Source organism: Austrofundulus limnaeus, unplaced genomic scaffold, assembly GCF_001266775.1.
Source record: "Austrofundulus limnaeus strain Quisiro unplaced genomic scaffold, Austrofundulus_limnaeus-1.0 Scaffold165, whole genome shotgun sequence".
Taxonomy (NCBI): Eukaryota; Metazoa; Chordata; class Actinopteri; order Cyprinodontiformes; family Rivulidae; genus Austrofundulus; species Austrofundulus limnaeus.
Genome location: NW_013952567.1, coordinates 626,654 through 643,989, shown reverse-complemented (window position 1 = coordinate 643,989; position 17,336 = coordinate 626,654). Strand labels below are relative to the sequence as shown.

At 39.6% G+C, this 17,336-nt stretch overlaps 1 protein-coding gene across 3 annotated transcripts in view; it reads left to right on the top strand.

Moving 5' to 3' along the window:
* Window positions 1–17,336, top strand: part of cadm4 (cell adhesion molecule 4) — a 236,297-nt gene that overhangs the window by 162,537 nt on the left and 56,424 nt on the right. The window contains exons 1-2 of one of the 3 annotated variants that reach the window (XM_014017295.1): window positions 1,180–1,698; window positions 10,736–10,882. In XM_014017295.1, coding sequence (XP_013872749.1) covers window positions 1,536–1,698; window positions 10,736–10,882 — 310 coding nt within the window. In that variant the 5' untranslated portion in view covers window positions 1,180–1,535. Of the gene's footprint in view, window positions 1–1,179; window positions 1,699–10,735; window positions 10,883–17,336 lie in introns of those variants that run through there. The other 2 variants (XM_014017297.1, XM_014017296.1) reach the window with 2 other exon arrangements.

The window sequence follows — 17,336 nt, the reverse complement described above, 5'->3', positions numbered from 1 at the left end:
TCACAGACAGGACCAGCAGCACATCGGGTCTTGACAATCAACGGAGCTCTGTCTGGACCTTAAACACAGCAGGTTTCAGATCAGTGCGTCTGAGTAAGTGTAAATCTGGAGTGCACCTAGGCTCYGACTGCAGCCAGTAGAGCATGTTAGATAGGAAGTGTTAGGTCGATGCTGCATGATCAGACCGTCTGATAACCTGTGATTATTCTGAGGAGCCTAAATTACCATGAAAAATCACTCCCAATTCATGCTGCAGTTTGTACATGATACTGTATCGACAAGATTCCAGCATTCAAGCGAATAATCGTTTCTACCTCCAGGGGGAAAATAGCAGACCGAGATATGTAATATCTGAAACTAAAGTGTCTGACTGCAGTTTGCTCTGCCCTTTGCAAGTTGGCTATTCTACACGGGGCAAGCACTTTCACTCTGTATCTTTACAGAGCAGCACTCAACTTGATGGATTTTATTTAACCTTAGCTATCTCCAGATGAGTTGCAGCAAGATAGTGTCTCAGTCTCTCCAGAGGYCTGGTTAGTTTAGTTATAGCTTAAGGGAACATTGACTTCTGATTGCTGATTTGTTGTGTGGGAAGTGCTGAAATCCTTGTTTGATTTATCGTTAGACAATATGTTGGAGAATGAATCTGTTCTTGAGGCCGTAGCAATCCATTTAGCTTTATTTTGAAACTAAGCCAACAGTTGACACCTGCACGGATAAATTTGAATTGCTTTGTAAGAGATTGTCTCTCTGGCAAAATCTGACAGAAATACAGTGTTATTTTTGTTTTTGTTGCTCCATGTAGTGGTGTGGATAAATCTCCCGTGTGCTGTCRTGGTTGATTTTTTGGGGGCTCCTGGTCAAATTTGACACTGTAAGTTTGACACTGTAGTGCACGGTTGGTGAAGACATAATTAAGTTGTCTCATTTGGTAATTGGATGGATGGTTTGTTTATAAGGACCTAAGTGTTGCATGTGTACTTTAGGCACTTCAGATTTGGTCTTCAAAGTTCTAGATCACTGCGGTTAAAACAAGATAACCTGTTTTGTGCTGATTAAATGAGACTGAGTTTCTGTATTGCTTTCTAACATCGTAGGTGCACCATTTTATAGATTTACAGCAAGACTTGTTGGTCTTTTTTGTAAAGAAACAAACAACACAAGCCACAGCAGTAAACAAAAGGAACTGCTACTTGAAGCTCATCTCTGGGTGTCTTGTGATATACTGTYTAAATTACTAGGTCTGTTATCACCAAGAGCTCTGATCTTACTTTTGTGTACTGAGTCCCTGTCTACAAGTGAAACTTTGGAGAAAAAGCAGTTTTATTGGCTTTTTTTGTGTTGCAGTGTAAGGGTTCCATTAAGAGTTGTAACCAAACAACTTGTGTCTGACTGCAAAAAAAAAAGTACAACTGAGCAGTCTGCACGTATCTGCAGCATTGCAGTTGAGAACAAATCAGTGTGTGTGCGTGCGTATGTACCAACTAGTTTGTCTGTAGCAGTTCAGGCAGGGTTACAGAAGAGCCATTGATCAAATGTGCACAGCCGCTTACACATACAAGCCCACACATACACACTCAACTTTCCACCGCACAATGAGGACCGTTCGAAGCTCTGTCCTCTGCCGCCTCCTCCCTGCCTCTTTCTCCCTGGTCCTGCACGGCCTGGTCCTGGTCCTGGTTCTGCTCTGCATCACCCGTAAGTTGTGCACGCATGCAGTCACTCACACGCATGCATAATAAATGATAGGCTCTGCACTGGTTTTAGAGGTCATCTCGGGTCTCAGATAAATCTGAAGGAGCAAGTGCACGAGCATATTTCATATTGTCTGAATGTGCCGATTTATTGTAAGCACTGGCCCTTTGTTCTTTTAAAATGAACCATCAACAGATAGATCCCTAAATGCTCTAATGTACTGTTTCTTTTATCTCAAAGAAAATACAATTGTAGTCATTATGTGTAGCATGATACCAAATTAGATCGAGGGCAGTGCCAAGTACATGATCAAGAGGGGTTTGCTCTTGATGGAACCATGAAAAGAAGAGATAGTCTGTATTGTTTAAAATGCTTTTAATTAAGCCAGAAATGGCAATTAAGACTCAGATTGTAAAACAACGTAAACCTACAAAAAGAAAGTAGACTAGAAGGACGAAGAAACTGAAGCACTGGGTCAGAAGTCCAAGAAGAAATGAAACAAATGAAAACAGAGATTGAATAGATAGATGAAAATCGTAGAAGTCCTCTGTTCTTTTAGCTGTTCTAAAAAGAAAAGTCTAATAAAAGCAAGTTTGACTCCAGAGTGGGAGAGGTATACTGCAAACCAAATGGAGCACATTGTTAAAGAGATAGAGAATAAAGTGGAAAAGCAAAGTGCAGGAGACCAATTTGTATTAGGAGGGAGACCGATTGACATTAGGAATGAAGGGTTTGGCCACATACTACTGTGTGTGAGAGAGAGCAGCTGGGACAGAAAAAATAAAAAGAGAAAACCAAGACAGAGATGGAGAACAGTGCATTCTGTGTGTATGGAGGAAAGACAGAGATGGAGGGGATTGGTACAAAGATAAAACAAGACACAGTGCTTCAGGGGGAGTTTCATGGGGTCCAGATATGAAACCAAGAGGCATAAACTGATTTAACAGAAAGCAATGAAAAGTTCCAAATGGAAAATTTCTATTGGTGTATATTGCTGTTATTTTACATTTAATCCAGAGCTAAGTTGGCAGTCAAGTTGCTTTGCTCTGCTTCTTTTCCTTTTTGCCAAAATTTCAGTTCACTGTTGTTTTTTTGTTGAATCTTTTTTAATAAAGCATATTTTGAGGTTTGGGGCGGGGGTTGTGTGTTGATGTTGAAGTGGGATGCTGAACGTGGGTGACAATGGAGGAGAATGGGAGGAAATAAAGGAGTTTGTGTCTTGGCAGTCAGCGTCGTTATGCAATTAATGCCAGCAGGGCAGCTTTGTCTAACCTTGAATATCATGCACGTCTGCATACTTTCTCATTCACATTTCATTTCATACACATTTAAATACGCTCTTGGTTTTGACACACATGGCTTTTTTCCCTCAGATACACAGAAACATCCATCATCAACATGTTGGGAAGGCCGCCATGTGCTGGATTTTAAAATGGTGTTAAGACCGGTGCTTTTAGCTGTGGTGAATCTCCCGTGTTAGTCGCCATTGTGTAATAGCCCTGTCAATTTCCTTTAAGCTGCTGTTGGGGGGGGGGGCTTTTGTCGCAAGGTTGTTGGGGCTGTGACAAACCCGGGCCATAAAATACTGCACAGTAGACAGAGCCAGCTTCTGCTGTGAGAAATTTGGGGGACACGGAGGAGTAAGTAAAGAAGGACAAGGCGAAGGGGAAAACAAGAGATGGGAGGAGAGAGAGTAATGGGATGGGTGGACAAAGGAAGAGAGGAGAGCACTCAGGCAGCTACAGCAGGGGATGAAAGCGGGGATGGGATAAGAGTGGGACGAGGTGATTGTGATACACCAAAGGGCAGAAGAGACATGAAGATATGAAGGTCAAACTCAGAGATGTGTGAGAAGGAGGGGTGGAGGTGCTAGACATAAAGAGGACATGTGATGAGAAGGCAGTAGATGTCATCAAAGAGTGTAGCGTTGACAAGACCGGGGAAGAAAAGTTTGAATATTAAGAACAAAATTGAAATATGAAATTATTAAAAAAAAAGGTCAAATCACACAATTTTATGTCCGTTTTACCAATGTGCAATGCTATCCCAACATTTCATAATTGAAAAGTCTGAATTTTCGTTTGAAGAGATGGCAGACAGGAAAAAAGGAACTATATGACAGGCAATTAAAAGAAGCAAAAGTAGAGAGGAAGATGAAAGGGGAAAGGAAAAGCTGCAAAATTCAGTTTCTTACACCACTTACTGTTTTTGTCCTCTCGTCCCATTCAGTCCTTTGCTTACCCCCATATCCTTACCCCCTCTCTTCCGCTCTCCCGCCATGCTATAAAAACAGTGCGATTATCCTGCAGACTTGAGCTGCAGAACAAATCACTTTAGAGGAGGAGAGTGTGCAGACAGAACCAAGTGGAGAGACAGGAAAAGATTCCCACTGAGTCACAAAAACAGGAAGAATGAGAGAGATTGCAAGCGGAATGAAAGCGTATTGCAGTCTGAAAGGAAACGATTGCAGGAGCAGGAAAACCTATACGTCAAGGAAGGTAAAAGAACGAAGGACGGGAGTGAGGAGACAGCATCTAACAGGGGAGAGGAAAGGCTCGGAACAATCCTCCAAAGGCCTTGGAGAGAAAGATAGGGGAGAAGACCTTTAGGACAGCTCTAATGAAGAAGATGCATGATGAATGATGCAATAAAAGATAAGGGAGATGAGAAGGAAGGTGACAAGAAGAAGGGAGAAGAAACGATGAAGGCAGGAGAAATCAGGAATTGGATCAGGCAGAAGGTGGGGAGGAGACAGAAGGAGAGAGTGTGAGTTAAAATAAAAAAGAGAAAAAGGAAGATGTGAGGATGAGATTAGAACACAAAGGCAGCAGCAGAAGAGCATTGTGAGAGTAAATGGGGAAAGTATACTAAAATATATAAAAAAGACGGGCTGAGTGTAGTAGAGCAAGTTGAAATAATTGGGAGAAATGTGAGCAAAATTTGTCAAGGATTTTGTTTTATTTATAGGAGATTTATGTTTCTTTGCAATTTTTCTGTTTTTTTATTTTTATTTATTTTTTGATTGACAGAGTGTGGTTCCCTGAGAAAGATGAAGTGATAATTTTAGACTGAGAAGAGAAAAAGGGGGGGAGAGGGATTGGGAGAGAGCTGTAGGTCTACAGAGAGAGTTATGGAAAAGAAGAAGCTCAAAGTCAGCTTTTTCATAGAGTCAGTACACCGCAAAACTCTGTGATTAACCTAGAGCAAGTGTTGGTCTGCACACACACACAAACACACTCTCACACACACAAACATTGCAAACTTCATTTGCATAGATACTGTGGAAACAGGCTCGCCTGACAGACTCTGGGGACGGCAGAAAAAAAACGTACATCCAGATGGGAAGAGATGGAGAAGTTGCCAACGGACGACCCCATATGAGTGGAAACTGTGAGCTGCTGTTATTGTTTTAATTAAGGCAGCAACAACATAAGGGGGTTAGGCGTTGTAGTCTTCTGCATTGATTTTCTTGTAAGTCCAGGGCCAGCATGCAAAGAAAACACAAGCTCCTGGCCGACGTCCAACTGAAAGATAATGACAGATAATGAATGGGGTGACAGTGACTCCACTGATTCAAGGATACAAGGGGGCTTGTTTGGGGCAAATGGAGACAGTTCATTTCCTTGCACCTTGTCGTTTTTTGTTCAGTCTTCACCTCCCTCCACTCTTAAGGACATGGGCAGAGAACAGTAGGAGCACAGCATGGTGGTAATTTAGCCTGCTAACCCTGCACCAGTGAGGTAGTTTCTAGAAATTACCGTGAGCAGGGGTGAGCCAGCAGTCCACCTGGCTGCCTTCCATGTCCCCCTCTTTAACTCAATAAAACTCCCCCACCACCCTCTGTTTTTCTCTCTCCCTATCCTCCTCCTTTCTTATAAGTTAGCCACGTTGTAGTATCATTATAATATAACAGCCATACTTTATGAATCTGTGCTTATTTATATCTGTATATATTCAAAAATGATTTTGTCCCATGCATCTGCTGAAAATGTAGGCATATGCTTTTAAATCCTTCTTTTTCACATTTAAATCACTCAGTTGTGCTCTATATAAAGTTGAACCGCAATGCTTTGGTCTAAATACTCCACCACCCATTTCTAAGATGTGTCTCAAGGTAACTCATTTTGAGGCTGTCCTTTTAAATCCAAACGAGGTGCTTCACACCCCGCACCCCTCTGGCTTCCAAAGCGATTCATTAGCTTGATTTAGGACTATATAGCGGCACAGAAATGTTTTATTTACAAATTAATTAAAAATGATGTCAGCATCAGAAAACTTGACCATCCAGCCTTACATGTTGGAGCCAGAGTCTGACCCAGAGCCAGAGGAGAATGAAGATGACCAAATAGTAGTTGGTAAATCAAAGTTATTTGGCAGTTTCATCGCAAATAATTTGACGTAGTAGTTCAGAAAACATCGTCGAAAATAGAGAAAACTAAACGGGTTGTAAAATATGACCCAGAAACAATATAAAGATATCAATGCAGCACAGGGAGAGACTGAATTCAATTTTTCTGCACTCCTAGAGACTCCATGTACACAAAAAAGCATTTAAAGGCTAAAAAGGTAGATTTTGAATGATATGTCCTCCTTAATAAAAGAAAGGCTTCTTTGACAGCAGGGTTGGAGGCATCTCAAACAATGAGGTGAACCAAGTCACTGCTATGAAATACTGCCCTCGCTTGGTTGGAGAGAGAATAGATTGTTTTGTTTGACCTCTCTGATTTTATTTATTAGTTGATCATATTCGTCAGTGCCCTACTGGGATTTCGATTGCTCAAGGCATTCTCTCTTAATATGAGTCTACGCTCGTGGAGTATTTTATTATGGGCACAGATTTTAATGGGGGTGAGATTAATACCTCTGTCACAGAGGTTGATTCGCCTGCCCTCCCTTGCATTCTCTCTCTGGGTTAGTACTATGCAGGAGATCAGAGGCTCACGCTCATGGCCTTGATGTGAATGGCAGCCTATAAAACCTACAGTCAAACTAAAGTGCTGTACCCAGCTGCGATATGAGCAGAAGTGGAGGAATATGCGTCATCTCTCATATATTTTGTCCAGCCCCCACCAGCTGCTTTATTATACCCCAGCCTTCGCTTCCTAACTCCCTGCTAGCATTTCCTGGTTAAAGCCCTTACCCCGCCTGCACCGTCTCTCCGTCTCCCTGTTCCTTTCACCCACATTGATCATCCAACAGCAGCCAGCAGGTGTTCCTGGGTGGCATCTCTCAGCAGGCAACAGCGGATATCAGTCGTCACGATTCAAACAGTTGTTAATGCTTTTAAATATTTTACTTTCCTCTGCCGCTTTCCTTCTGTACTGCTATGCCACTGCAGCTAATTTCCTTTGAAGAGGTGACAGCTGTCAGGAGGACTGGGACTGCAGTACAAATGGACAGCTAATTAGTTTTTTCTGGCATCATCCCAGACACAAACTTTTGGTCACTGTTTTAAAGTCGTTCTTTGATGTTGTGTTTTTTTATTTTATTTTATTTTTTTTGTAGTTGTTCCTGACTGGTCACTAATCACATGCAGACACTTCACTGACTTTGTCAGGATGCACAGCAGCACTATTGCAATTAGCATTGTTTAACACAATAGATGCAAAGCCCTGCCCAGTTGCTATGGTGTTGAGTAATAACATCCATTAGAGGAATAATTGGGATGGCGGTGGCAGGCCCGATGGCCCTTGATATGAATCACAATATTGATGCGGAGAATGGGAGCAATAATGACTTCAATTAGTGGTAATTGTCATGTTTTTTTTTCCTCAGTTCTACAGAGTGTTAGAGTCTCCTTTGTCTTTATTCCCTCTTGGGTTTTTCTTCCCCGTCTTCTCTTCGGTATCCACCATGTCTCAGCGTTTCCCCCAACGTGATGAATATGTAAGCTTTAAGTATTTAATTAAAAGAGATTAAAATCAAGAAGGGAATTGGATTTGGGTGAAGCTGAGGAGATCAGATGATGTCAAAGTAGCTTAATTGCAATATGCCAACCTGTGTGTTTGCGCACCCATGGCACATGCCTACCTATTGTACATGCACACACACACATACACACAAACTTTGAGCATGTTCCGTTGCAGATTTAGACATTTATTTTGGCCTGAAGCAGTCAAGTCAGCAACTCCTGCCATGGCAGCCACCATCTGTTTGTCTCACAACATTTCCTGCTTCCTCAAAGTGTTTAACAGAGCTCAGGAACACTGCTACCCTCAGCGGTGATACAGTATGTATAGTCCCATCGCCTTTATCGGCTTTTCTTATTGCACGCTTCATCACTGCACTTCAATACTGATGTTGTTCTTCCTCTAAATCTTCCCCGCGGCCAACACTTTGCCGTGTCCAGGAGGAATGCAAATGGGGATGCAAATTGGTAAATACTAGTTTGTGAAAGCCAGTAAGTTGATCCTCTGCTGAAGACAATCACATTCCACCCCTGACTGAAACCATCTGACTAATTGCTCTTCAAATAATTTATATTCAAACAATGGCCCTCGGTGTCCGTTCGGCTCAGCAGGAGGGAAACAATCAGCTATGTCATGTCAGCAGGTTGACCGACAAACACAGAAGGAGCTATAATCAAAGGATATTCAACCTCTTCATTACTGACTTTTTGAGATTTCAAAACATCAAAGACGCCCCCCTGCTATTTCAGAGCCCCCTTTGTCTAAAACTGCAGGGCTTAGGAATCATTTTGTTTGGTAAATTATGTGCAAAAATGTCTTAGTGTAAATGTCACTGCATGAATGTGGGATTCTGTCTCAGTCCTCGTCTGCAGTCAAACAGTTAAAAGGAGCATGTGTTCATAAAGGTCTCTGCGTGTTTGAGTACTCATTTGCAAGTGCCTAGGCTGGTGCATTATCCCACCACTCTAGTAAGAACCATTAAATTTGAATAATGGAATGTAATCAATTGGTTTAGCTTCCACCTGGATGATGAATCGCATTATGAATGTGTGATGTGCAGTCAAGGCTTCAGTCTCAGAGCTCTCCACTTGACAGACTCCTACAAAATGACTTCTGTACTTACATCTCTTCGTAGTTTCAGGGTCGCTTCTGAGTGATCTGTTCGAGGTGCCAATGTGTTGGTCGATATGTAGAAGTGTTTAATGTGTGTCTCTAGGAGTTTGTCTTTATCCTAACACTTGTCTTTGTGATTCTTTAATGTGCTATGTAGTACTTTAGTCAAGAACACCTAACCTGAAGCCAAGTCAAGATCAAGACCAGAGTGTATCAAGGCCGAGGAAAGACCAAGACTTTTAGGGGCTGAGACCAAGTCAAGACTAAGACTAAGGGAGAGCGTGACCATAATCATGGAAAAAACAGAAACTAGTGCCCTAAAACATGATCCTGTTGAATGGATTGTCCATAATTTACACCAATTTTCCCTCATTTTGCAGGTATACGGCCGTATAGCGCAATCTCAGGATTTTTTCAGGTTTTAATGATTTTTTTAAACACAGTTTCAAATTTATTTAACACATCAGAGCCTGTAGGACATAAAAAATAATAAGTAATATCAAATAACCCTCTTCCAAGCTGTTTTTTTTTTTTTGGGTGAAAATTATGAATTTTTAAGGCTCATTATGTAAGTTAATGTCTGAAGGAGTTGACATGTATGCATAATGTATAGGCTACAGGTTGCCAACTTAATATGTTTGGCTAATATTGACGAAGTGTCTTTGTGTAAGGGCAGTAGGGTTGGGCAATATTGGCAAAAAAATAATCACGATTAATTGTGGTGTTTAGCCGATAACGATTAATTTGATGATTAATCCCCTGGAGTCCCTGGACACCTTTATGTCCTAGTCACATGACCAATTTAGTGGGAAAGATTTGCTCTTCATAAACATTTGTTCCAAATTGTGTCAAAATTACAGACTTCAGGCTATACATCAAATTTTAAATTGTGTTGATGAATAAATAAATTACAGAACCTTTTTTTTAAATATTCATCATATTTGAAGCAGAGAGGAGCACCGAGCGGTCAGTCCGCCTGGTGGCATTAATCGTATTAATCGTCAAGTGCCAAAAAATAATAGATTAATATTTTTCTGACGATTAATTGCACATGATACGATTATGCCCCACCCTAAAGGGCAGGGTAAATTATTCTGATATAGAGGCAGATTGCTAATGTTGCTAATTTCTTGCTAGCTATCTTACTTACATATAGCTTACCTTTGATGATAAAAGTTTGACATAGTCCACACCATCTCTGAAAGGGCAGCGCTGCAGAATTTACGTCGTCGTATGCTTTCTGGGAGTTGTTTTACAAATATATCTTTATGATTTATCTAGCCGAATTGTATTACTGAAAATTTTCTTCTCCCGCTCCCAGACAACCACGGTTCACTTTCTAAGAGTGCCACATGCGAGTGAAATGGGGGTGGGGATGGGTGACAGCTGTAACAAAAATACATAATTATCAGTGAGTCAAGCTTGGATTTGAATCAGTTCATTTTGCATACAGCGAAAGCAAAAATATTAGCAAATAAACTGGAAAATATTCTGAAAATGTGGTATTTTTCACAGTTGTGGTCTTGACTGGGCTTGAAATGAAATCCATGCTGAGTACAAAGAGTCAAGTCCGAGATGAGACTGAGACCATCATAAGTGGTCTCAAGACCAGTCTCGAGTGCTACAACATTAACAGTATGGTTGTTAGTATTTTAGACAGGAAATTAAATATCAAAGATTTATTTTCTTGCTATTATACACCAAAGTGTCGCTCAAGGATATGTTTTTACTTGGGGAGTCCTTAAATGTCATTTATCTGCCTTTTAATCTCTTTATCCCTCTGTTTCCTCCTCTATTTTTCCCCACATCCAAATTGCGCCTCTTTGTCCGTGTGATAAATAGGAATTAAATAAGGAATGTGTTAAGTACCTTATTTTGAAAGATTGTATCTCAAGAGAGCTGTGAATTGATCTTTTCTTTCTCCTGTTCATCTGTTCACTATCTACTGTTTTATTTTTCCCCTCTTCATCATGCAGTCTTTATAATACTATTTGAACATCCATCTTTCTCTCCCTCAGCTCACTGTCAAGCGGTGCAAGCAGAGAATGTGGAAGTCCTGGAGGGAGGCACGGCCCACATCTCCTGCCGCCTGCAGGACTACGACGGCTCCATCGTGGTCATCCAGAATCCCCGCCGACAGACTCTCTTCTTCAACGGCACGCGAGGTACGTGGCTGCATGCGTGTTTGTTTCGGACAGCAGACCTAATCCATCTCTGTCAACACATTCGCCCCCTGTGACATTTGAAGCAAGCCTTTTTAGACGCATTAGCACTGACACAACAGCCCTTGCATTTCATGTTATTCCTGTTATAAAACATCCTCACTTTGCTTTCATAGATCTCGTACTAAAAATTTTAACTGTCATGTTAATTCGGGAGATGGGTGTACTCTCGTATGACAGTGTGACTGCACTAACCAGTTAAAAAACACATAGTTTGAAGCTCTCTGCATAATTTACTGTTAACCTCATGAATGAGATCAGAGCTTATTAAAGTTCTCATTAGAGAATAACCTTGGCCATGTTTTTTTTTAAACTGCTCCATAGCAAATTATCATTGTAACCAATATTATAATCAAGGCAGATTTCATTTAGGACCTCAGGTTAGGCAAACACTAGATGTTTTTACTTGCTCATTAAATGCAAGGGCAAGTTGCTACCTTCGACAGATTCTTTGTAAGTGCTGCTAGGAAACCTTTCAAAAGAAAAGTGATCAAGGACGTTAAACATCATCTTTGAAATTTGTCTGGCTGCTTAATTGAAGCAAAGAATGCATTGTGTTTTTTGGTGTAGCAGAAGATATACAGGTACGTATGTACCTCAAGTCATGTCAAGAAATATTAGCTTAAATATGATACGGGTATATTATGTATATTAAAAAAAGTTTGTCTGGGATTATTTGGGTGTCTGAATCTTTTATGTCGATCTAATAATCTTTACAGCGTTCACTTTACCTCAAAGATGAGAGTAAAAACTGTTTTGATCTTCAACTTTGTCTTTGGAAGAGCCGTTTGGAATTGAAAAGACAATCATTTTTATGTTTTAATTCTTAACTTATGATCAGATTTGTTGTTTGAAGCATATAAATAGAAACAGAAGCAAGGCTGAAATTGTAACTTCACCAGCAAAAGGTTTTGCAGAAGTTGTGCATGTTAAATGACCAGCTCTGTCTTTATGGTGCTTCACTCTGCTTTTATTAGTTCATCTATACATGTTTATGTATACTTGTCTGATTTTGCCACATTTGTGCTTTTGCAGGTTGTGCAAACCCACATTTTAGAAATTTGCATCAATATATCTAAAGCAAACTATTTTAAACTGCACCATTTGATATGGTTCAGAATAGCCTTTTTATGTTTGATTTAGTTACAAAAAACTTAGACTTTATGTTTATTTATTTTTATTTATTTATTTTAGTTTTGTTTTACAGCTTCCCTGCTGAAAAGTTTCTAATTTGTTACTGATATTAATTTAAGCACAGTTACAGAAACTGACAACAAAAACAAATTTGAAACTAGTCTAAATAGGCACAAATTCATATTCTTTCAAAAACAGCAACAAAATAAAACAAACAAACCAAAAAAGGAAAAAAAAATATACAAAAACTAAGCCCACAGTGATGGTTTTGATATCTGAAGCATAATGGGGCCAGTTACAACTTTATTAGGATTTTTACAGGCTACTTCAAACATGGCTTCCAAAACAAATCTGGCTAAAAATGCATCATTAGCAACAATCTGCTGTGGGGAGTTTAACAAAGTTGATACAAAAGTATTTTTTTATGTTGGCTGAATGTGAATCCTATCTCACAATGTCAGACTGAAACCTGTCTTTTTGTGGCTTATTGAATAGATTTTACATCTTTGATTGACTTAATGAACATTAAAATGATTTAATGAAGTTCATCAAACCATACAAACCTCTTACAAATCCTAAGCATTAAAAAGGGAACTTTCATGAATTAATAATGAAATAGATTCCATATTAAACAAATATTTTGTTAGTTTCTTATTAAAGAAATATTTTTTTTTCCTTTTTGTGGGAGCTCCTCTCACTGTATGTTCCTTATGTGTCATGTGAGTAGAGCTAAAAGGTCCAAACTTGACACCAAACAGAAATATTGATTGGTTTGGTGTTGCTCAAACAAAGAGTGAATGGCTGTCCTGCACTCAGCTGTTTGTGTACCTGCACTTTTCTGAGGAAGGCACAGGAGCTAGACTGAAGCCTTGCAAGCAAATGTGCTGCAGTGCACCACTCTGCCCTAAGGTTCAAACTTTTATTGGTCATTATGGCATGTATTAAAATATCTTCAAATAACAAACCCACCAATTAAGATAACAAACCTTCCGTGTGCTAAATACAAGATATTTTGTGATTGATTATCTGAATTTGCATACAATCTTTTAACTTATATTTTGTGACTGATTGTAATCATTTACTTTAAACAGTAAGATAATCAAAAAGTCTCTATTTAGTATCTTTATTCCAGACACAAAAAAGGTCCATAGTAAAAACAACAAGCAAAACAAGAGAGAGAGAAAAAAGACATGTATTGAGTCACAAATAGATGATGATGCCAATGATTCCATAATCTTGAAGAAAATCTCACTGTGCTGAAAACAGGATTTACTAAAATTACAATTATATTATTGCATGACACCGATAATCTACACATGCATTTGTACATAAGATTCCTGAGCACAGCTGCACATGTGGGAACAGCATTATGTACAAACATGTGGCTAGCACTACTCCATCTAGGCACTTTGAGTAGTAGCCTCATGCCATCATTGTGTACTACATAAAGTTTCTGCAGGCTACTTTTTTGTATCGTCGCCACAGGTGGGCAGTGGATAGTGAAGTACAAAAAGCATTAAAAAGAGCTATCTTCACAGAAGATGAACACATACCAGACTTTCTGATCAGAATATTAGCTTGTGCGTACATCATACGATACTACCTAATGATGTCGCGATCATCAGATAGGTCATCATTTATGTAATGTCCCAAATATTTAACTTCATTGCATATATTGAGGACAATACCAGATAGAGAGAAGTCAGGGATTTCCAGATGCTTATCTGCCCTACTTCTAACAATCATAATATTGCTTTTCTTAGCATTGTATTTGATATTGTTACGGCCGGCTCAGTGCCCGCAACATAAATGAGAACACGACACAAGAGGAAATGGTTTTAGGCCCTGCGAGGCTTTTTATTGTTCTATTTAGTCTTGTCTAGGAGGACTGTTTGTTTTACCGGTCTTGATGGTGTCACCCAACACACAACCGTGTGCCTCACCAAGTGGATCTTCAGAACCTTTGCGCTCCCAGCTTGGTTCCGCCTCGGACCGGACCATCACCACAACTCTGTGTTCTCAAGTCTTTTCTTCACTCGGCTCCACAGCGATGCTCCAAGCACGTCAAATGCCCCATGCAGCCGTAGTCGGTCAGCTCCAGTCCTCTCACTTCACAGCTCCAGTCAAACATTAGCCATCCAGCCAATCGGTAGTAGAAACAGAAGGAGGCAGGACTTCAGCAGCTCCACTTAGCAGCTCCAGCAGAACTCCAACACAGCAGCTCAGCTCAGCTCAGCTCAGCTCAGCTCAGTCCCAACACCTCTCCTCACTCTGTAGACCTCAGACCTCTCGCCTCCTCAATGCAGCATGTTGCTCCAGCGCTGCAGAGACACCTCGCACTGTCACACAGTGCTCGTGCTGACTGCTCCCTTCTTTCACTTCACACCAGGTGCTACCTAAGACAGGCTCAGGTCTTCTCGACTCCTCCCCTTCAGGACCTTAAAAGGAAGCACACCTGATAGAAGGCACCTGCCAGCCTAATCAGCTGTAAGCAGGAGGTGCAGCAGGGCCGTCACAATATCAAAATCATAACCATATTGGGAGCAGACCCTCAATAATTGTTGAAGGCCAGCACTATATGGGCATAAGATTACCAAATCATCTGCATACATCATGTGATTGATTATACGGTCACCAACTACACAGCCTGTTTTATAACAATTCAGCCGTTTTGATAGTTCATCCATGGAGATGTTAAAAAGGTTAAGGGGATAGTATACTTCCCTGGCTTACTCCGTTACCAACATTAAATGAAGTAGACATTGTATTACCCCATTTGACATACATTAATTGATGCCCATACCAGTAGACAAGAATTTTTATTAGATATTTGGAAACACCTCTCCTTTCTAACTTGCAGAACAATTTTTGATGATTCACACGATCAAATGCTTTAGTGGCATCAATAAAACACATAAATACTGTAGTGTTGTGCAAATTATACAAGTCTAAAATCTCCTTTAGTACAAAAATACACATGTCTGTGCCATGTTTAGGTTTAAAACCAATTTGATTATCTGAGGTCAAGACAAACTCTTCCAGCCTATTTAAAAGGATTCTTTCTAAAACCTTTGACAAACTCCTAGCTAAAGCTATTGGTCAGTAGTTCTCCGAGGAGCTAATCTTACCTGCTTTGTCCTTAATAATGGGTACCAATATGACAGATAACATTGAGTTAGGTAACAGACCATGTACAAAAAATCCAGTAAAACACATAGAAAGTAATGGACAAAGTTTCTTGCTTGCATTTTTCAGATGCCCAGTGGAAATGTTATCCGTCCCACAGGCCTTGTTGTCTTTCAGTGTCATAATTGCATCATATATTTCTTGTGGGGATACATTCACATTCTCATTACTGTGAATGCCTCTCACGACAAAAGTGTCAACTTTTGGCACAATTAAACAGTGCACTGTAATTCTTCTGCCATAACTGACTGATTTCTTTTACATCACTAACACCATCAATAGCAGCTGGTAGTGAGGTTTTACAGTTATTTTTTTATTTCTCTCCAAAAGTCTTTAACATTATTATTTCCTACTTTCTAGCAAGAGAGTCAGATCTCATAGTATTTTCATTTATATGTATATATATATATATATATATATATATGCGTTGTTTTTGTTTTTATAACTAACATCCTTGTTACTATGTGATTATATCTGGAGTGTGACCCATTTTTTTTATAAACACTGTAAGAACACATGATTCAAGACCATTTTGTCCGTATCTCTTAGGCAGAAATGTTTGGTCAGGATGGACCACAGCGTTGTGACGTGATAAACTTAAACATTCAAGTTTGAATACTGGACTGGATTCCTGTATCTAATTCAGTATCTCATTGTACACATTATTTTGAAAAAATATGTTCGTTAGTGGCCATAATGGTCATATATTACAAGGACATATATACAAAATACTTTAAAATAAGCTATCTAATGTAAGTAAACTGCAACTTTTTTATTAAGGGGAAAAAGTAACACAAATGTGTATACAGCTCTTTTTTAACACACATTTTACTGTTTTGCATACAAGTTCTTTTGTTTTTCTTCCTAAACCATATCACAAACAAAATCGACTGCATTCCAGCCTAGAAATAATCTCTAACAAGTTGGCAGAGCAGCCAAGTGGAAACCCCAAACCCCCACAAAAAGCACCTGCTCGCCTTGCAGCTTGCAATTCTGCAAACTCCTTAGTTGTGTTTTTAGTTGTGGGAGAAAAAAAAAACAAGCACGCACTAATTTGATTGTTTTTCCTCCCGGAGGGTTAGAGAATCCAGTCTCTTCTGTGCTACTTTATCTACTAAAAACTTTTTGATTGATTATGATTTGTAGCAGAATTGTTCTGCTGGTTTAATTGTGTGACAGGTGGTAATTTTCCAAGCTTGATTTTAGGAGAGAGAGAGAAAGTCTTTTTCTTTTTTTCTCTCTCTCTCTCTTTTTACATCAGCTAACTTTACTCAAACTGGCGTAGCTGTAGGTTTCTGACCTATCACCTATTTCTAAGTATCACACACACACGCACACACACACACACACATACATACACACACACACACACACACACACACACGCACACGCACCCACACATGCGTGCGCACACACACACACACACACACACATGCACATCAAAATTTCAATTCTAATCTGCTACAGTGGATGAGGCAATATGTTTGAACTGTCATTTGAGCATTGTTAAATTCAGTTTATTTGACTGGAGCTGGAAAGTACATCAATCTGCCATCATTTCTAATGAATACTATTTATTTATTTTTTTCAAGTTTAGTTTTTTTTTATCATGGTTGAGTGGTAGATATTTTTATGCTGGTGCTTCTTTTTATATTAAAACGCAAAATTATGGAAACCAAAAAATAAATAAACAAAAAGCAAAATAAAAATAAAAATCAGTTTTGACATCATGTACGTACTTGAACAGAAAATAAAACCAAACTAGACCAAGTTTATCCTCCACAAAGGCCAGTCTATTGAAAAGGTTCTAGATGATTCATCACTCAGCTCATGTTCAATCTGTCAAGCAAAATTCAAGTTTGGCCTCGTAGTTTTTCCTCACTGTTACAAAAACAGACAAAAGAAACAGCACAGGAAAATAAAATCAAAATTGCCTCCATGTCCTTTTCAGGGGTGCCACCGAGCCATTGGTTCAGATATGTTGACGACACCTGGGTTAAAATTAAAGCCCAGGAAGTCCAACATTTCACTGATCACATCAATTCTGTGGATGAATATATTAAGTTCACACGAGAGG